The 22,051-nt window shown below is 43.1% G+C and overlaps 1 protein-coding gene across 5 annotated transcripts in view; it reads right to left on the bottom strand.

Annotated features, from left to right (window-relative positions):
* TTC38 (tetratricopeptide repeat domain 38) overlaps positions 1 to 15,358 on the bottom strand; it is a 36,299-nt gene extending 20,941 nt beyond the window's left edge. For all 5 annotated transcript variants that reach the window (XR_008431051.1, XR_008431052.1, XR_008431050.1 and 2 more), the window contains exons 1-12: positions 15,240 to 15,358; positions 11,692 to 11,769; positions 11,143 to 11,224; positions 10,621 to 10,792; positions 9,495 to 9,668; positions 8,574 to 8,649; positions 7,371 to 7,490; positions 5,234 to 5,293; positions 4,118 to 4,156; positions 3,254 to 3,335; positions 2,197 to 2,362; positions 69 to 228 (exon numbers count right to left, since the gene is read on the bottom strand). Coding sequence is in view for 2 of the 5 variants with exons in the window: in XM_053943347.1 (XP_053799322.1) it covers positions 69 to 228; positions 2,197 to 2,362; positions 3,254 to 3,335; positions 4,118 to 4,156; positions 5,234 to 5,293; positions 7,371 to 7,490; positions 8,574 to 8,649; positions 9,495 to 9,668; positions 10,621 to 10,792; positions 11,143 to 11,224; positions 11,692 to 11,769; positions 15,240 to 15,263 (1,233 nt within the window). In the remaining 3 variants the exon portion in view is untranslated. The remainder of the gene's footprint in view (positions 1 to 68; positions 229 to 2,196; positions 2,363 to 3,253; positions 3,336 to 4,117; positions 4,157 to 5,233; positions 5,294 to 7,370; positions 7,491 to 8,573; positions 8,650 to 9,494; positions 9,669 to 10,620; positions 10,793 to 11,142; positions 11,225 to 11,691; positions 11,770 to 15,239) is intronic.
* Positions 15,359 to 22,051: the final 6,693 nt, after the last annotated feature.

The raw sequence follows: 22,051 nt of genomic DNA, 5'->3' as shown, positions 1-22,051 counted from the left end.
GATGAGGTAAGTCCTTCACTGAAAGGGCATTGAGTCATATCAGAAAGTCTTTTCTGGATCTCCTTTACCTGAGCATCACTGCCTCCCAGTTGGACTAGTTCATAACGGATTGGGTACAGCAGGTCTACAGCTTTGTCACAATTCCCATTTTCAAACTCTACAAAAGCCTGGCACAGTGGCAGCCCCAAACGAGGAGCCAGGGAAAGCTGGTGGTCTTCATGAGGTGCTCTGTAGAATGAAAAAGTGGTTAACTTCCATAAACCAAAGCATAAATATCCATATTTCAATGCCAGTCTGCCCCTGCCTGCAGACAAGTTTTTTTTTCTTTTTACTGTACAAAGCCTGATGTTTCAGGTACTTGACTTAGGTCTTATCTTTCGGTATGGTTATGCTACTTTCACCTTTTTGTTACTCATCCAGCAATCAGTTTTTATCCTCCTGAATATACCCACAAAAGGCACAAGCTCAACCCCTCCTAGCTCTGCAATAAGCAGTTTGGGCTAGGACAGTAAGAAAACTGCAGTTTCTCTTCTGCTGACCCCACCAGAACATCCTACTGCTAGTCCTTTGTCTGGCCACATGTGTCTTGCACACAGCTCCCAGCTGCAAGCCAGCTCCTCCTCAAGTCAGTGTTACATAACTTCCTGTTTCTTTCACTGGGCCAGCCTTCATTTTCCAGTAGGCAACATTGCCCTATGCATTTATCATTCCTTAAACAAACTATGGCATCCTAGAAAGATAAAAGTGCACAACAGATGTTCATTTGAAGCAGCTTGAGACAGCCAGTGATGAAAAGGATGGAACAATTCCTCATTTACATGTTTTGTCCAGCATTTCCATGGAAAGGAGCCTGTAACACCAACCACCAGAGAGCGTCATGGGACACCCGACAAATTCCCAGCAACTTTCCATGGCTAAGGCCAGGGAAAAATACCGGTGTAATGCCAGATGTTTGTGCCCAGGTTCTAACACTGCTTTCTTAACACATACAAAACGCCTCTAGGGTATCATTTATATATTACATATTTGTGACAGACGTAAATTAATCCAATCATCAATACAGCCCCTTCAACTCACAGCCTGTTTTCTCAAATAATGAAATTAAGATTTATAATATTTCAAACTACAGCTAAAAAAGTACACATGTATTATTAAGGCTGACAGTAGGTGAAAGGAAGCACTAGGTGAAAGAATAAGTAGCATATATGAACACATGTTCATTAAAGTCTCTGTGGTGGACAGTTTTCTATACTTTATATACCTGACATAGTTATATAAATAATAGAATAAATAACAAGAGATATTTGCTGTTTTCTACTATAGTTAAATAAGATACTCAGGCTTGCTTTGAAAGTTATTTGTTTTGATAAGTATTCTTAAAAGTTACAGTATTCCTCAAAACTACATATAGTCAGGAACAAATAGTGACAATTTCAGGTTCTCCTTCCTTCCTTCCTTCTTTTTAAAGGCAAAGGAAGCAACCGATGCTTAAACAGAGGAAAAAAAGGTGCAGTGAAGGGAAGAAATTGAATTTAAAGCATCTATGTATCAACCCCTTCAAAAAAAAAAAAAAAAAACCAAACAAAACAAAACAAGGCAATTCAGTCATTTAATACCTAAGGGAACACAAAACCTTCATTTTTGGATGTAGTACTTAAATATTCAACTTTTTCAAATAACTTAATTTGAAAGTTAAATAGTCTAGATTATTACTTTAGTAGTACTTGAAACCTAATTTCCTGCAGATAGATTTAACAACACATCAAAGAGTAGCCATTAGAATATCACTACCAACTAATGTTCTGTTATTAACCTTTTAAACTAGAGCAGAAAAGATCCACCAGACAGCTGACATAACTTGTAGAATGTTCTTATTAATAGACTTTACCCCTTGTCTGTAACACAGCTTAGTGTGACCCCACTAAAAGGAAACAGACAGCAACTGCTCAGGCGGTGTCTGTGACCTTAAACACAAAAGATTTCTGCTCAACAGCATGAGGAACCCCTCTAGACATTAACTCAATAAAAAAATAACATGATCTCCTAATTGGATGTTGCCCTGCTTAAACCAGATGTGTCCCAGTGACATGCTAAGGCAGGGAGGAGCATGTTGGAGCTTCAGCAAGCCAGAGACATCATTGCCCTGAAGTTCAGAGGACTATTCACTGAACCCAATGCAGGACTTCCGTTGCTTACCTGGCAAGCTCTTCCAGAGTTGTTAAAAGCTCCTCGGTAGTTTTGTGGTCTTTGGCTCCAAGGAAAGACATCAAGAAGTGCACATCATTGAACAGAAGAATGTGATCCTTGGTGTGCTTCTTTGTAACCCCAAGCAGATCATTCCACCTGTCCCCAAGCTTTACACCTAAGAGTAAAAAATAATTCTCTCAATAATGTTGCCACATGTAAAAGGACGTCTTTGCAATTACTTTCAGCCACTCAGCATAAAAAGCATTCCTACTGAACTCAAGAGAACATTTCCTGATGTAGCAAAATGTATGCAGCAATAATGCTGCTCAGCTGCAGCCTGCCTTATGTGGGCCAAGAGTTTCTTGACTGTCAGGAGTTTAAAGGCATTATTTTAATCTGCATTGTGTGAGCTTCTGGCTTTATTATGAGATGGCTCATAATGTTTTGGAGGTGCTGTTCACCATGAGCCATCTATAGGAATCACAAGACAGAGTGAGAAGATAGATTTAATAAAACCCCCAATACATCATTAGTGTTTTAGCAGAACAGTGTGAAATACTGTCTGCCCACCATGTCCCCTGCCATGAACCCCAGTGTATAAACACTGACTTAAAAAGGGGAAATGCCACTGAGTAAGGGGAGTACAAAAAGCCAGAGGCTGATACGCTCATATGAACTATTTCAATCAGGATCAAAACAGAAAAAAAGGATGTGACTGGAAATTTACGTCCAGAAAGTGCTATGGGTTTTTAGAGGCTTATGCACTTGTTTGTTCAGCCTCAGACCTTCAGCAACAATAGAAGTGAAGTTGTCAGAGAAGAAGTATGTGACCTATGCTAGCTAGAGCTGACTGCTATGCCACACTGGCATGGAAAATGGAAGCTCTTGGGAAGAATAAAGCTTATGGACATTATTAGGAACTTCACATTGATGCTTTTCTCAAGTTTCTTCTGAAACACTGATCCAGCTTGCTGTGTAATTATATTGAAATAGTTCCCCAGCATGAATGGCAGGAAAAGGGAAAAAGAAAAAAATTAATAAAAGGAATAGTCAGAAGATATCCTACCTTCCAGATGAAGCCTGTACAGCATCGAACTGTTATCAACTATATCCAGGATGCTTCCACTTGCCAGGCACAGGGGAGCAATCTGTAATCACAAGTACTCATAGGCTGGTCAAGTGATGTGCTAGTGGAAACTTCCTCAGATTATCAAACTTATTTGCCCAGTACTAAATTAATTTTATCCTTCTATTAATTCAAAATTACTTGTTTTGTAATAGTCCTAACTGCATCTTTCTTGAATAAAGGAATGTGCAATGACAGAAACTTACTATGGTTTACATGTGTTGTTTTTCTCAGTAAATATGGGGAGTCGCTAGAGTATTTTATTTTTTCCAAAATTCTGCCACAAATATTACTTCACTTGATCAATGTTAGTAGATAGAAATCTGCCCAGAAGCTTTCTTAATGCTTGTGGTATTTTTACAATCCTTACAAAGATGTGCTATGTTATCTAAATTGATACTGCTTATTTACAAAGGTTGTTTTGAAATCCAGACAGTTGACTTTGCACCTAACATGCAAAACCAGTTCTTTTTAAAGGTGACTTGATTAATTTACATCCTTTGAAAGGTATGAATAAGAAACATGGACAGAATGGAAATCAGTACCACTGCAGCTCTTTCAAGTACTCAAACTATGTAATACTCAATCCTTGGGGCATTTTCCCCAGAACTGCTGAGAAGTTGTTTCCCTAAAAGACTGTGATATTGTAAATACTGCTTACATCTGTGTTTACAGATGTAAACAATATTTTTACACAGATCATGCACTGTGATATGTTTCAATGTCACATAGAAGGAAGAAAGCACACATCGTCATCACATCGTGATCCTGTATGATCTCAGTAAAAAAAAGGCCCCTACTCACATGCTTGTCATAAATTGTCAAAGCAGCTTCATATTCCCCCTGGAAAAGCAAAGGAGAATTGCGTGGTTAACGTGCAGACACAGCAACCAGCAGTGACTGGCAGCAACCAGAGACAAACACATTAACAGACGTCATAACAGCTCTTCAGGACTGCCTGATCAAAACAAACCAAGTCAAAGAAACCTTGAGGCATTCAAAGCAGAAAAACCTGGATTTAATAGGCAAAATGATCAGTATGTTGAGGTGTCATCTAAGAATAAGTACCAATATTGGCACAAGTTAAGCAAGAAGGAGAAACACAGAAGTATTGCCTCTCATTCTGATGTTCTTTTCAGGGATGCTTGCAAAAATCAGTGCATCCCATGGCGTATGCAAAGAGATGGGGAAAAATCAGTTTTAAGTAGCCTTCAAAAAAGTTATGTAGATAGGAAGTGACAAAATAAATAAACTATTGGACTCCTGTTGAGTATTAGTTCCTTCTGTGTTACTCTGCTTTCTGGCCAAAGGATGCTGCCTTCTCAAGGATGCCACATTTGTCTCCCTGTTAAGCTGAACCCCATGAGTGCTAAGCATTAAATCCAAGGAAATTCTGACAGACTGGGTAAAATTTCAACCATTTTTAAAGGCTTTCAGTGGTAAGAATTAGGAACAACAATTAATAGCATTCGCAACCCAATTTAGAGTTTACGGCCTCTTTTTTATAGTCAGCAAATTTTTGGGCCAGAAAATGAGTACTGAATTTGCTAAGAATTTTGTTCATTTTTGTCTCAAAATTAGGGATCTAAGTTCATCTTGCTATCAAATAACTGTGCTAAATGTAATTAGTGAGACTATTGGATCTTCAAACATGCAATAATCTCACAGCAATATTTCAACAATCTTAGGAAGATCCTGAAAGTCTTGACCAATGCAATTAAAATTCTCAAAATAACAGTAATAAAGGACTATGCCACTTTGTAAATATGGAATTGTGCTATTTTATAAAAACATCCCTTCAAATAGCTGACATTCCCCCCACCCCCCCCCCCCCCCGCAAGTAAATGTTAATTCTGTTTTTTAAAGAGCTTTAGATAACCTGTCTGGACCATAAAGCACATGCATGAAAATATCTCATACCTTTTCAATGTAGTATAAAGCCCAGTGCCAGTAATTATGGCAAGCAAGCATATCACTGCTCTGGAGAGAAAAAAAAAATTACAAAATAACTTCCCTTTTCAAGTTATCTAGTACTGAGTACTTCAGGAGACACAAAAGAGACAAGAAATTTAGATCAGCTGCCAGGACACCTGCTCATTTGGTACACTTGTCCTCACAGCTATTCAGGGCAGCACCTCAAACACAAGGTTTCCACCACATCATTTTCCAGATAAGAGTTTCACTTGGATACCTCAGAATTCACCTTTCTTCAGCACCCTTTTTAAAAAAGAAATTTAATCCATATCTATAAGAAGAGTAAGATTTGTATCATCTAAAATTTAGGCATCTTGTCTGAAGTAATCTGGCCAGATAGTGGAGAGAGGAAGATATGGAGCCGTAGGAGGGTCATTCATCCCAGCCATCTAGAACCTACCTCAGACAAAGAGGAATCACTTTTTAAACAAGTTTTACTACAGGCTACAGAAGCTGCAATAGATGCCAAACACACTAGCAACTCATCAGGTGAGATGAATTTTAGCTGAACTGCACCAATTTCGCACTGTCCTTTCCAGCTGGCACCAGAACTTCAAATCCTCTTCCCTAGCTTGCAGTTCAAGGCAATTGCAGTTCATTTTTGTGAATGTATTAAAAATAGACAAATGTAATCCTTTGGTGAAAATTAAAATTCCAGAAAGGTTCACCCCTCTCCTCCCACCCTCTCCTGGTTCTGTAGTTAAACTTAATGATCTCACAAGTGGAAAAATCATCTTTATTGTCATACTGACAACTGTAACAACCATTTTCAGGAAGCACAAAGGTAAAGTTTCCCAATAAATGTCAGGGCCTCTAAGATAAATATTCTGGTAATCTTTGCTTGTTTAATATTAAATCACAAACCAAACTCAAGCAACATAAGCTTGGCATAAACACTGAAAATATCAAGTTGAGTATCGTACTGCCATTCCAAATGTCATACAAACAAGACCATGGATTTACCTGCCTAAATAAAGCAAACCCTTTTCCCTGCTGCTAAATTTGAGCTGTGAAAAAGATTAAACTGATAGAGAGAAGTGGGCTTGCACTTGATTTTATTTGGATAAAGAGTATGAATCACAGAGACATGCAACTATTTTAAGAACCAAGAGTTAAAAAAAATTGATCCAAAAGTCACTGACTAGGGTTTTTAAGATATCACCCAAACTGTCAATCACTGTTTCATTAAAACTAACATATTAAAAGACAAAATCCTTTCTGGGAAGTGACAGGTGTGAACTTCAAGCAAGAGTTTTCTGTCTGCACTTCCAAGCCCAGCATCTGAATGCTTAACTTAAAAAATAAAACAAGCACAAAACCAGCCTTTCTAGTCTCATTATCCAGTCCTGCTCTTGGCGTGAGTCGAAATAGTCAGCTCAGATGACTCTAAAATAGACTCTTGTGAGTTCTAGCAAAGACAAACCTCACAGCTCTCAGCTCTGAATATAACAGACTTAATCACTGGGTAAATGCTATCAAAAACAAAATAAAACTTAATTTACAGCAAAGGACCACATAACAGAGTAATTAACCTGTTCAATACTCTGAAAGATGGTATCAAACATGTTGGATATATAAGGTAACTGATACACTAGTAGAAAAGATTATTTCTTTGTTCTTAAAATCCCCTCCTCATCCAGAAGCAAACAAGTATTTTGGCATTTTGTAACAGTTGATTTGACTGTGTCATTTTGCACCTCATCTTAGGTTCCATGAGGATATCTAGCCAGGTCATTCAACTGACTGTCTGTGCATCAGCCTAAGTAAAAAGCTGTACATCAGCCTAAGTAAAAAGCTTGTGAAAGAATCAGTGGTCACTTTACTTTTATAACCACACAACAGATCACAAAGAGGGACAGTCATGTCCCTCATAACATGCCACTTCTTCCTGTCTCTTGCTTAAAAGCCGCATGGAGAGTAGCAGCACCTCAAAGGAGGATTTCCTCTAATATGCAAACTCTGCATTGATTGTAACAGGTCTGCAGATAGGAAGGAACTGCAGGCAGAGGACTCAAGAACTTGTCTGCAGGAATTAAAGAAAACCTAAAAATAGCTTCTTCAGAGATGTCACAAAAATGTTTACCTTCCAGTTCTTTTCCATTTCCTTCATGAATTTTAAGCCTTTGTCCACCTCTGCTTTCATTTCATTTACATGAGCTATAGTATGGACAGACCATGCATCTGTCTGATTTATAGCCAAAGCCTGTGAGTGAAAAACAGGAAAACAAATGAGCCTTACGAACTTGCAAATACAGACATTCATTACTGCTTATCTAGAAACAAGAGACTACTTTTTACTTGCTGCATGTTAAGTACATCCTTGTACCACTCCAACTAACCACAGCCCAGAAGTCTGATTTGGACAGAAAAGGAAGAGAATGTTTCTTGGCTGACTTCACTTCCCAGCTTCTGCTGCAGGGAGATGAACACCTGCAAAACACTTTAAAACACAGGCTTTGATGATGACTGTGAAATGACATCTATTTCACAGACAGGTATCAATGAAAGAACTGCAGGCACAGGCACAATATATTCCATGATATAGTGCCTTGTAGATAACTATTTCTTTTCCAAAAAATGGCCAGCTCTGAGTATTCAGCCAATTCCTCTTCCTTGGCCAAACAACTCCCACCAGGCTTTTGGCATGTTGCAAAGTTAATCATAAACCTAGTAAAGGTTAGGTTTTAGGGTTTAGTCTCTATTGTCACTTTCAGCAATTTGATGTAATAGAAGTTTTGCCAAGAACACTCATTAGAGATCAATTGTGTCTGAGACTCTTGGAGGACAGGGATAATCCTGAGGACTGGAGAAAGTCAAGTATAATTACTATCTTCATAGAAAGGAAACAGGTTGGCTAATATTGATCCCCAGGAACATTGTTACAGTTAATTGTTCAGTAACCCAGGAAAAAGGATCTAGGAAAAAAAAGGGAGCAGGGAGCCAAACAGGACTGATTGTCAAGAGCAGACTATGTCAAGACAATCCAACATTCTTTAATAGGAGTAAACATGTGGGAAGCAGCAGATGGGCTGATATATGGGTTTTATAGGGGTGTTCTGACTACATCTGACAGGGCATGCTCATAAGCAAGTGAGGGGAATACAGTCCAGTGAAACTGCCTTGGTGGGGTAGAGATGTGAGAAAAGTCATCAACAAGTCTCACAAAGATCTGTGAGCATTTCCACGCTGAGCTGTATCTCTTTGCTGCTTTGACTAACAACTGGCAGAAACCAACACCCTGTCTGAGAATTCTCAAGCCTTTCAGCACCAACAGCAGGCAGTTTACCTCATGGGCAACCTTCTCAGCACGGTCAAAAAGGTTTGTTTCCACGAGTCCGAAAGAGTAGTAGCCTTTCACATAGCTAACAGAAGAGGGAAAAGAGCACATCATCCATTCATAACAAGGTTTAATCCAGAACTGAAAAAACACACTAGAAAGAGCATTTAACTCAAAAAAGTCCTTGCAGAGCAATTTACAACAAGGGCTTAAGCTCACAGGATACAGAACTACTAAGCTAATTCTCAGAGGAAATGAGTGACCCTGAGACACCAGTATGGCAAACAGTGACAAGATGCACATCAGAATGGACATTTCCATCTCTGGATGAGATGGAATCACCAGCTACACAGAACCAGCTGCTGATCTCCATATCAGCTGCAAGATGCAGAATTAAAAGGCTGGAAGTGAAACACTGCTGTCACCAAAACTATCAGAGCATCTCAAAGACAATCTACATTTTCCCCAGTGCCCACAAAACCACAGGAGGGTACTCTTACATGAAGTGGCCCTTTAAAACTGGTTGTAAATCATCCCCATTAAGCCATAAAAAAAAAAAGAAAAATTAGGGATGTTATGTGCACCCGATTTATTTAATGGATCAAGATGAATAGTATTTTTCTGGAAGAAATGAAGAAATTTTGCCACTGCCCTGGGTGAGGACATGATTTTATTCTATGTGTTACACACCATGTGCTATATTTGACAGCAGTGAGATACAGCTCACTTAAGAAAAATCCCTCACTAACAGTGTCAAGAGGGATTCTGAATACACGTTCTATCTGTGGTCAAGTTATTAACTTTTAGACTCTTGATTTTTGTCTACATGTCTTGTTTCCAAAAGATCCTGAACTTGTAAATCTGAAATTAAAAACCACACAGTCCGTGCATACCAGGTAAAGAGCAATTTCCAAATGAAGCGTGACTCACCTGCTCAGTGGAACATCACGTGTCCAGAAAGGATAAACACGGGCAACAGAATCTCGCATCTGACGTTGATATCCCAGGTAGAAATAAGTGTCATGGGAAAATTTGAGGGCTAGGAGGTCAGTTGGGTGGCTCTGCAGAATCTGCTCCCATAGATCACAAGCTTTTGGAAGCTGGCTAGAAATAAAAAATTATTTCTATCACCAAAAGAAGGCACACAGGCTTGCCCCTACTGTTAGTCCTGAACTGAAACTATGCTGAAAAATAGAAAATTCAGCACCAAATGACTTATTCTTTTCCTTGAAGGAATTCTTTAGTCTTTTCTAAGACAATAAGAGGATTATCTTCATTTGGCACCTTCTGAGAAATCTTATGAAAGGAATCACATTGGATTACACCAAATCACTGTAACACACAAAGAAAATTAAATAAGCTTAAACCATAAATCTAAAAATTTTCCTCCAGAGCTGAATAGTTCCTACAGGGACTCACCATAATTAATGGAACTTTGTATGTACCAAGACACCTTCCCCCTCCTTTTGAGGGAATCAAACCCAGTGTCAGGGCTTCAGTAGCTTCCTTATTTCCTTTGCTGAGATGTGAGGCAAATCCATGCTTGCCCATTCATTTGGCAAACAAATAATGAAAGCGAATCATTAGCCATTATGTTCTGCAGTTCATACAGATTTATCATATGGAATGAAGCAGTGAGCATGTGTGACACTCTTATCTCCCTGTTTTACAGGGGAAATAGGTTTTGACATAGGGAGACAAGAGAGAGAAGTCTGTAACTTTCCTTCTGTGCATCTGAGTCTGGACCCTACTTTAGCCAAATACTTCATTTCCTAGTTTTAAACCACACTGATGGATCTGTGGCACATTTTAAACTTGTGAGTGCTTAATGCTAGGAAGTGGTGGCAAAAGAGCACTTTACTTCCTACAGTGCTGCTCACCAGCTAGACATGGCACTTAGGGTGGAGAGAGAAATTCAGGGACAATATGTGACATCTCACCCTGATCCTTTGCTAGATTTCTAACATGAGACACCATTACTGCCAACCTTCACTTCTGCCTGCAGCAGACAAAGGAACTCTTCACAGTCCCTCGAGCAGGGTGACAGAAGACTCACCCCCTGGCAAACATGTCCAACGCTGACACATGAAGCCTCTCCCGCTCTGTCAGCGGCTGTGACTTGGAAAGCACCACCATGGCTCTCACGGCGCTGTCCAGCTCCTTGTCGAGCCTCACGGTCCTTCCAGTGCCAATCAGCTCTAAACCATTGGCAATGACATGTCCCATCACTGCAGGAAACAGCACAGCACCACCTGAGCTCACAGCAGAACCTTCAGCTCCACAAAACACCAGAGGAGCTGAGCATTTTCAATAAAACTGACTTGTGGACACAGGGGTCCAGGAAGTCTCCCAAGCCTAAGGTTCTCAGGAGGTTTTCATGACAGCTATTCAAATATTATGTGAAATTAAAAGAAAAAAACACCACACAAAAGCATTCTGCCTGCTCTACATTTTAAGGAAGTTTTACAGAATTCTATAAATTATCACCTTGCTCTTGCACAAACAAAGTCAGTCAAATACCAAGACAACATGCATAAACCCAGCCCTTTCCATGCTCAGAATCAAAGATTATACTCACTAAAATTTGGATCTGCTGCTTTTAGCTTGGAGAGACATCCTTCAATACCCCCAAGGCTCTCATTATTGGTCCAAGTTGCATACTGTACAAGAGACAGAGCAAGAGAGGGTCGAGAAATCCTCTATTATAAGGAGGATTTTTTCTTTTTGTTCTCACAGACACTTAAAATTCAAAAGCAAGGCAATGACTAAAAGAGAAATGTTGCATTCAGAAAGGTTTAGTGTAGTAGAAAAACAGAAAAACTGAGGTTTAATATAATTCAGTCACCAGCAGAAGCAATTACCCTGGATTTCTACAGGGTTTTTGTCAACTGGCTAATTTGTTGGTATCAAGTGGAAAGAGAACACTGGCTGAGGTTTTCACCACGGCTGCAGCATCTGGTACAGCCCTCTGCTAAAAGGGTTTCCTGCTGCCAGCTAAAGGCTGAACTGTGGTGGCCTGATTTTGAGGCTCTCCCAGCTGATAAGAAATTTAAGTATCAGGTACAGTAAAGAGTGTTCCATGCACAAGTCCCTTCAAACCACATGTTCTTGTGCTTTTCGGTCATACCTGCGTCAGCACAGCATCGAAGAGCTTACAGGCTTCATTGCTGGTTGTGGACAGGGCAAGTCCAGCATCCTGCCAGGCCTGCACAACAAACAAACACAAACGTGCTCCTTTTACACCCTCATCTTCCAGGCTACACTGACAGATGTTCAAATTGATGCTGTTCTGATATTTTCATCAGCTGTGCACTTTTAAAAAGAAAAGCTGGAAATACAGTGTGAGGCAGAAACAAACCTTTTGCTCAGTTGCAGTTACATTAAGACTCATGAGACTTAATGAGACTAAAGAAGCTACTAATGAGACTAAAGAAGCCAACAATTACCAAGTGTACCTGAAGATTTCAATGGGTTGCCCAGCCCATAATGACAGCGCCATTCTGAATTCATTAGAGCTGTTGGCAAGTTCCTCTGCTACAGGCACACCTCGTGTGAAGGAGAGACATGGTAAAATAAAACCCTGTTTTCCTATAATCTATAAATCTGTCATCTTCTTCAAATAATAATGCTCTTCTGAATCAACTTGCAGACCAAACAGCCTGGCAGAGCAAATCCACAAAGTCTCTGGAGTTAACCAACTGAAAATCTGGATCACAGATTTATACACAAGCCTGACAATAAGAACATGGGAAATGGATAAAGCTAAAAAGCATAACAGAATTGGGCTGCCATAGTTTCTAGCAACATAACATAACTGAGGCACAAAATCTCCTGGCTGGCTGCTGGCAAATGAGCAGAGTTCATTTGAGAAGCTGCCCCTATCACTTCAGCATCACTTTAATGCAGTACACAGAATATGGAGGATAGACAGACAATATTACAAAAACAGACCTGGGGCAAGCTAATTCAGACTCCTCCTAATGGGGGCTTAGTCCTTCTTGATGCTGCAAGAATTCAGCTCTTCTCATTTTACATTTTAAAGCATTTCCTAGCTATAATAATCTGTCAAAATTTTTAAGTAACCAAGCAAAGACAACTTTGTTAATATATCCTAAAGCTTTCCCACTGTGATTGGATTAAAGGCTCACATTCCAACAGCTAAAGCAACTGAGTCTTCAAATTACATGCCTGAAGGATTAGACCTGAATCTAAAATCACACATTTTCTTTACAATTCATATGATATCCATGATACTGAAATTGGCCGGAATAAACTTCACAATTTGAAGCGCTAGGAAGCAGGCATTTGTTATCTGCAAAGGACACACTCTCCTTGTTCTGTGGGTGTGGTGACACTTTGCAACAAGGTCTTTATCCATCACAATCATACATATTTATTAATACATGCTTCTTATCTAATGCACAACTAATTCCTAGAATGAATTTGCATGCATCTCCCTCCTATTGGAAGATCTTTTATAGTCCTGGAGAGTCATAAAAAGGGGTGTCTGGTGGTCATATTCACTGAATGCTTCGATATTAAAGGCGACCTTTCCTTGAACTTTTTCTTTGGGCATGTGCTGTTGTTTCTGTGTTACATAACTTGCCAAAAAAACACTGTAGTCATTCTTATCTGTTACTCCACTGGTTCCAGCCATGTTTATAACCCTGTGTGCATACCTTTAAATCTTTATCTTTTTTATATATATATATGTGTGTGTGCGTGTGTGTGTGTATACACTTTTATTTATATATATACCTTTATAGGTTTACATATACCTATATAAACCTTTATCTTTTATATATATATATATGTATATATATATCCCTTTATCTTTTTTTGCCAGTTAGCCTTTAAGCTCTATTCAGCAGCCTCAAGGGAGCTGAAATTTTTTATTCTCTATGTCATTATCATCCAGGAAAAGAATAAAGGGAAAAGTCAAGCAGGTAGCAAGGTTAGGCTTGCTACTTACATGGTGCCCTGCAAAGTAGGCCAGGAGCCACCCTCAGCATCAGTCATCAAAAACAAGCTTTGTTTGGAGCAGGTCTCTGCATCACTGCCTGTTTTATCGTTTTACACAACAGCTTGAGGTGCTTGCCAGAAAATGATGTCCCATTCTGAGAGGACTTGATGCTGATTCACAAGAATAGAAAAGTCTGTGTGCAAGCACCAGAACAAACCAGCAGAAGAAGGGTTAGTGGAAAATGCACCTGCATCCATCTCTAAGGTCACTGCTGATCTAGCTGAGGTATGTGCTATTTCCAGCCACTCTGGAAAGCCTCTGTCCTGCTATGGCTACAGCCCACCTGACTCACTCCTCACTGGAAAACTCCCACTGTGGCAACAGGAGAATGGCAGCAAGACTGTCACATCAGGGATGCCACTACTCTGGCAATACTCTGTGCCACTACTAGCACATCAGGACAATGGACTACAGGGAAGAACCACCCCACAGCAACTGCTGGCTCCTAAGAGATGTAAAAGGTGTGCTCCAAACCTAATCTGTCATTGCCAACTGAGAACTACTGGGACCACAGAAAAGGCAGCACCCCTTGTCCTCTAGGACATACATAAGGGGTCCTGCCCAGATTACTTGGGACACTCAGGTCCTGAGGTTTCTCTCTAGTGAGGTATCAGACTGTGACTGAAGAAATCCAGGAGGGAGTGTGAGTGGGCAAAAATCAGCCTCAAGAGTTTGTAAGGCTCATCAGTTCCCCTTCCCACAGAGGCTGCCTTTGGGTTCTCTTACACTGATCTCCCACAACCCTCTCTCTAACTCCAGGAGAGAGTCTTGCCTCTTGTGTTAGACAGTCATGGCCTTTGCTCTTCTCACTGCTTCTTGATGAGACCAAAGCCTTGCCCTTTCCCCTGCTCTAAGATTAGAGTTCAGTCATGAGATCTGGTGACTGTTTGTTTGTATTTTTTTCTCTGCTAGAATCTTAGCAGGTTCTGAGAATTGTGCTCTCTTTGGGCTGCAGTTGGCACCTCTTGAATTCCTTGCGTGACAGATCCCCAGAGCTGTGTCAATCATGCACCTGTCACACGCAATCTTCAAGACTTTGTTTTAACCTGCCACTGCCCTAATTAACCAAAACACAACCATAAAAGGAGTTTATCAGAAAGAGAGCATGGAAATTACTTAATCAGTAAGCAGCTGCTGTAGGTTGTTGCACTGTTTGACCCGAGGCTGATCTAATCGAAGGCCTGACCCACTTCTGAGGCCCACGGAAAAGGCAGGTGGGTGCCGTGGGACCCCTGCGCTGGGAACAAGACCCAGAGATGCTCAGACATGGGTCTGCTTCCCCAGTAGAAGAGATCGGTGCAGTGACCCTTCCCCTTTTCCAGATCGCAACAGCAGCTTCCCTCCTCCGAAACTCACCCGAGTGTATGAGGCTGAGCTCCAGCCACAGCGAGCCCGGCTCAACTCCCCGCCCGCCACAGCCCAAAGCCCGTCAGCTGTCCCCGGGACCCTCACGGAGGCCACCGGCGCCCCTGGGCGCAGGGCACGGGCAGGACTGAGCCGCGCTGGCTCAGCGCCTCAGCGGTGCCGTCCCCCGCAGCCCCTCAGCCCTGCCCTTACCTCGCAGCCACTCATCCTGCCGTCCCCCCGCAGCCCCCTAGCCCCGTCCGCCCGTCACGCTGCCAGCGCTCGCAGCCCCTCAGCCCTGCCCTCACCTTGCAGTCCCTCAGCGCAGCCATGGTCCCGCTCCAATCTCGCCGTTGCGCGGCTCCAACGCGAGCGAAGGCGGGGCCGCCACCGGCGCGAGCGGCGGGCGGTGCGTGCCGGGTACGCGCGGAGCCCCCCCGCGCCGCCGCTGAGGGACGCCCGCAGGAGTTCGGCGGCGATTATTGGCCCCAAATCTTTGTTCCTTCTTCTGGCCCGACCTCCGGCCCGCGGTGTCCGAGGTTAAATAGTGTTCTCGCCAGCTGCCCCTCCGCAGGAGGCTCCGGTGCCCTCGGGCTGCTGTCCCAGCCGTTGGGCCACCCCAACGAGCAGCGCCCGGCAGGCAGCGCGTCCTCCGCCCCGTCCCGTCTGGCTGCGATGGCCGCGCTCCTCCTTCTCCTGCAGCTGCTCGCCTGCTGCCGCCGGGGCTCGGCGGCGTCCCCTGTCCGTCTCCAGCCGTCACCCTTGCGGGTCAGCTGCCCGGACCCTCACGGCCAAGTCTTCCAGCGGCAGGACAACGAGCACAGGGTGTCGTGCCTGTGGAACAGCACCGTGACCCTGCATTACCAGCCCGCCCCAGGAGCAGGGCTGGAGGTAGAGGGGGAGGAGGGGCAGCCACCATCCCCACCTTGCTGTCTCTGGTACCTGAACTCGGCCTCTCTAAGGAACATCTCACGCTGGTCAGGCCAGGTGGTACTGCAGACAGGAGAAGCTCCTTCACCCGGCGCCTCCAGCCTTCTTACAGTGCAGTGCTCGTCCGCCTCCTGCGCTGCACCCGAGTGCTTTCACCACAACGTGAGCGTCGAGATCGTGGAGCAGGATATGCGGCTGTTCGTGCTTTGGCCACAGACACACGTTATCCAAGTGTGGCAGCCGGTGGAGCTGGGCTGGTGTGCACGCCTCAAGAGTGCTGGCTGGCAGTACCGCTTCAGCAGCAGGGGAGGTGTCCCCTCGACCCTTCTCCTTCCCAGCAGTGAGCACCAGGACACAACATCACCTACTGTCTATCCAACAGTTGAGTTGCAACAGACCTGTGCCACCTACTACAGCTACCGCTTGACTGTGCGCTATAGGCACCCCGGGATCCACGTTGCTTTGGTCAGTATTGAGCAGATGCCTCACATAAGCTTCAACCTCTCTCTCAAGGTGGAGCCTGACTTGGTCCATGTCCTCAGTATCAGCTCCAAGCTCCTTAGTGTTCCTCAGCAGCCCCTCAGCTTATCCTGGTGGCTTCAGCCCCTTACCCTGAGTACACTTGCCTACAGACTGGTGGACACACAGGCTGTAGGAGGTTGGCTCTGCTCCTACAGTTCATTTACGCTGTCGAGCAACTTCTGTGTCATTTCTACCCCTCAGAGCCTGGATGAGATAGTGGTGGCCAGCGTTTACTTCCATGTTGATGGAGAGAGGTTTGAGGAATTGATGGGGGAACTGCACCTGCTCAATGGTACCCTGAGCTTAACTGCTGGCAAAGAAACTCCTGTACATGTCAACCTTTGTCCAGGGAAGACCAACAGCAGCACTTACATTTTCAGGTACAATCAGGGAACATTTTACACATCTAAAGACAGCAACAGCACTTTTTCCACAGATCGCCCTAACACACACACTGTATTCTACCAATACAAGGAGCTCTCCTACTTACTCACCATAGAGTTTCTGGCCTTACAGTGGTACAAGTTCAAAATGTACCTTTATATGAATCAGAAGAGGGCTTTGATTAGGTCACTGGCAGAAAGAGACCTTGACGTCCACGTTTTTAGCAGTGGCCGTCCTTCTTTTCTGCAGAACTTCAGTTATTTAGTGTGGTTTATCCCTGCACAACATCCGATGCTACAGTGCGAGTGGACCTTCCATCTGCAGCTTTTTGGCACAAAAAAAGACCATATTGTCCAGAGCAGCACATATAGGTACAGTGACCACGTAAAAAATGCCACGCGTTTTGTCCGTCGCTCTGCTTTACCCTTTGATGCAGAGAGATACACGGGGTTTGTGGCAAAAGTGAACTGCACCAGCACTGCACCTACACCAGCTCTTTTAAGTGTCAGGGTCAACAACCATACTGCAAAAACCATAGAAGCACCAACAGTTTGTGAGAAAAAAGAATGTTGGATAAGCAGGTGTTGGATTCAGAGACCTGATCCCAAATCCATTATCTTGTACAAGAAAAGGGCATTAGAATTTTTCCTCTTTGTCAAGTTGAACGTCGAGTGCCACATTGGCATATCTATCAAGTCTTTATGGCAAGTCTATCCTGCTAAGGACACAAAAACTGAGCCAGACTGGTCAAAGCCAGTAAACACTTCTAGAATGTTTGGCATAAAAATGATACATTTAACTATTCCAGCTAATACTTTAGATTTCGGGTTGTATCTGTTTACTTACACCGCTGAGGTAGTCCCAATTAGGACCCCAACAGTCCTCAAGGCCTATGATATGATTTTTGTTCAGATTGAGAGAGCTGATCTATTGGCAAATATCTCAGGAGGCTCGGTCCGCACAGTGGGTTTTTCTGAGAACTGGACTCTTGATGGCTCTGAATCCTCTGATCCTGATTCACAGGAAGGACCACTAATTTTTACTTGGTACTGCACTAAAGACTCGGCAGACTATCAAACCATGAAATTCAACAGGAAAAACAGATGCCATCCATTCCAGAAGGATTTGAGATGGATAACACCCTCAGGTCCCATTCAAAAAATACCACCAGAATCCCTCCCAGGAAGTACCTTGTACTACTTTCGCCTGGTGATTCAAAAGGGCACAAGGAAGGCTTATGCTGATCAAATTGTAGAGGTAGATCCTGGCCCTCCACTCATTCTGGAAGTGAAATGCCTTGAAAACTGTGGTAGGAGTTTAATTCCAACAGAGAGATTTGCCCTGTCTGGAAAATGCTCAAACTGTAAACCGCGCAACAGGCCACTATATTACTGGTCCCTTTTTTCAGACACCTCTAAAGAAATTCATTTTGATTGGGCTTCCAAAACATCAACGGGAAGGTCTGGGGCTTACATGTCTATACATGCTCTGACTTTCACAAAGCCTGCATATCAATCCTACATCCTTCACTTAAGTGTAACTACCTGGGATGGTAGGTCCTCATCCTTCAAAAAACCCTTTTCGGTAAATACTCCACCTCGGGGCGGCAGGTGTAACATCAAACCCCGCTACGGTATAGCCTTTCTGACAAAATTTGTTGTTAAGTGTGGAGGATTTTCTGACAGCCATTTACCTCTGACATATAAAGTGATACTAGCTTCCAAAGTACCCCAAACTACCACAGTAAATTCTGTGGTGGAAAACACATTTGGCACAATTCTGTACTTTGGTTCTGAGCCTAAAACTCCTCCATCTTTTCTCCCAGTTGGAGTGCCCTCTCGTTGGTACAGTTTGACACTTTATGTTCAAGTCCGTGATTCCTTTGGGGCATTTACCCAGGTGAATTTACGTGCCTACGTCAGCAGCCCACTGAAAACTCAATCCCTTTCAGCTGTGTTTCGTCAACTGCTGGCTTCAGCAAGCCGTTTAAGCGTGTCAACATCTGCTCAGCAGACTGGGGATCGTCTTAGAGCTGGTTATTTGGCTTATCTTGCAGCCTCACTCTTAAGCTATATTAAAAACACACCAATTGGCCAGCTCTCTCAGGCTCAGCTTCGGGAAACTGTGGTTAAAACAGCCTTGAATATTTCAGTTAATAGCATCATGGAAGTCAACCAAGTAGTGGCTGTTCTTTCTGAAATCACAGAGGCAGTTGAGAAAATGAATGTTAGGTCACAAGACCTTGCCATTGGGAAACTGGCAGAAGTAACAGGAATTCTGAAGACACAGAGGAGTCAGATCCAATGGTCTGAGGAAGCAGAAATTCAGACTAGTGGAATACTAAGATGCTTGTCCAATGTCCTGAGAGCTGATCTTCTGCGTCTTAAGAATGTCAGTGCAAATGGAATTCAACATGTTTTCTCCATCATGGAAGGTGTAACAGATATAGTTTTCTGGGGAAAAGTCCCTGAAGAAATAGAAACTCTAATAGAAACAGGACACTGGAATATCACTCTGAAGAAAAATGAAGCCTGGAAAATGACAGATTATTTGCTTGACACATCCACCTGCCACAACTGCTTTTTTCCAACTCTGAGAAAAGGAGATAGTTTAGGAGTGACCCCGGATACTGTGTTTTCCACTGCTATTTTTGAATTTGATGAGAGCCCCTTCCCATGGTTAGGTCATACATCAGATATTATATCAATGGTCATAGGGTTTAAAATGGCAGAGACTAAGGCTAATGGGGATCTAGTTCCAATCATGCCTGAAAGAGCAGACCTTTTTCTTGCCAGGAAAGGTGGAGTTGTAACTTTTCATTTAGTAATGGGACCCGATAAAACAGAAGCTTACACAACTGGAGGATTTAGTTTTGAGATCAGTAAAACTGCCACAAACGTATACTTCCAGATCATAACAAAATTAAAAGTTACTTTCAAAGTGCTGCTATTTTCAGGTACCAATCTTACTCACGCTCAGCCCGTGGCCTCATTTGCTGCTTTTCACAACATGCCAACAGCTACAACTGGAAATGAGATAAACACTGCTGACTGTAGCATTACAGGCCCCTATATAGTCTGTCTCCCAGAGTCCCTGCTGACAAGCATAATGCAGAAAAGTGGTGTAGACACTCAGAACATCTCTGTTGTCTTGGAGACACGCTATATCTTAAGGTACCCAAACCAGAAAGTGGTGAGCATATACATTTTTAATGACCAATGCCTATTTCTGAATGAGATTGGAAGTCAGTGGAGCAAAGACACATGCGTGATGGGTCCCTTGACCGACTGGGAGAAGGTACACTGTATCTGTGTCTCCATGCGGAATCGCAGGAGTCTGTCAGCCCTTCCGGCATCCAACATCAAGTTCCTGGCAGCCAGAATAGTAGTTCTTCCCAACACAGTAGATCTGGGGAGAAACCTGATAGCAGACCTACCTAAAAACCCCCTGACCCTCATAACAGTGCTCTCTATTTTTGCCGTTTACTTGCTTTTGTGCTGCTGGGCTATAAGAAGAGACAGGGTTGAGAGGGAGATCAAGTACATTATCGTTCTGCCAGACAATGAGGCCTCTGATGAAGGGAGCTTTTTGGTCACTTTGTACACAGGCAGTCGCTGGAATGCTGGGACCAAAGTAGAGGTCTTTCTGCAGCTCATTGGCCAGCATGGCAGGAGTAAATTCCGTTGTTTATGGCACCAGCCTTCTCCAGCTTTCCAACGGGGAAGCATTGATTGCTTTCTGATAACTACTACAAGAAAATTGGGAGACATTAGTTCCTTCAGGATCAGGCTCAATAATGATAGCAAATCTCCAACCTGGTTCTTAAGCAGAGCCGAAGTTGAGGACATGTCCACCAGGAAGGCCTGGTTCTTTCTGTGCAGAAAATGGCTTTTCTTTGACAAGAACAATCCCTCGCAATACTGGAAATTTTCTGTCACAGACCCCCAGACACCTCTCCCCAAATTTGACTATTTTCTTATTAATTTTAACAGGAGACTGACAGAATACCATCTATGGCTCTCAATTTTTGCTCCTGTTATAGCTGGGGCTTTCACCAGGTTCCAAAGGTTGTCTACATTTTTAGCAGTAATATTATTCACCTTGCTTGTTAACATTATGTTCTTTAATGCTGAAAAGGATGACGAAGCTCCAATATACCTGAGGCATTTGAGATCAGTAACAGTAGGAATTGAATGTGCTTTGCTTACTCTCCCTGTGGAAATGTTAATAATTGCCTTATTTAAGTATTCCCAGAAGGATCCTCCTCCTGTTGTGACTAAGATGTACCCAAAGGTAGATTCTAGGTACTGGAATAATTGCATAATATCTGAAAAAGATGCAAATGTAATTGACACAGAGGAAGAGACGACAACTGTGAATTCCCCTCAGATGGGTAGAAGGTCCAAGAAGTCAAGTTTCAGTTTCATGGAAGGGGGCATCTTTTCCAAAGGAAGGAGGCTAAGCACTACCATCAGGCAGCTTCGCAAGATCCCGGACACTGAGCCCTTGCTGTGCTGGTGGTGTGTTCCTGTGGCCTGGGGACTGGTTCTGAGCATAACTGTGCTCTCATCCTTCTTCATTGTGCTCTATGGTTTGTCCTATGGCTACCAGACTTCCCGAGAGTGGCTCATAGCGTCTGTAAGCTCCTTTCTTCAGAACGTGTTTTTCAATTCAATTCTGAAATCCTTACTTCTCTCAGCTATAAGCACAGTTCGTCCAAAATACTCTGAAGACATCAGATGGGTAACTCAGGAAAAGCATGTGGAGATTAACTCAGCTGAAGAAACTCAGAGAGCTACCTGAAACTTGCTGATGTCAGAGGCACTAAGCAATATCAGCATTTGGAAGCTGATGAAAGCAAACATGCTGAGAAGGGCAAAAATTAAAATAAATGCACTTATTTTCATGATAGGATTCATCTGTCACCTTGTCTTTTTATCACTGCTATTAAATTTTGCATATTCCACTGAGAATGTCACAGTTTCCACTACAGCCAGTCCCTGAGTAGAAGCTGCTTTCAAAATACTTCTCCCACCCAAGTTTTGTGGCTAAGCATGACCTTGTATCTCACGGCAGTATTAACTCCTCTGCCCAGCTCGCAGAGGTGATGCCCAAGGAGCCAGCGCCGTGCTGAGCATGGCTCTCACCTCTGGCTGAGCACATACTGATACAAGAGCAAAAAATACCCTGCGGGCTGGAAACACCGGCCTGTCCATCCCGAGGACCGGCAACGCCGGCATGTCCGTCCCGGGACTGGGAACGCCTGGGTGTCCATCCCGAGGGC

The sequence above is a fragment of the Vidua chalybeata genome, chromosome 5 (assembly GCF_026979565.1).
Source record: "Vidua chalybeata isolate OUT-0048 chromosome 5, bVidCha1 merged haplotype, whole genome shotgun sequence".
NCBI classification, from domain to species: domain Eukaryota; kingdom Metazoa; phylum Chordata; class Aves; order Passeriformes; family Viduidae; genus Vidua; species Vidua chalybeata.
The sequence above is the reverse complement of the archived record's forward strand: the minus strand, read 5'-3'. Positions and strand labels throughout refer to the sequence as shown.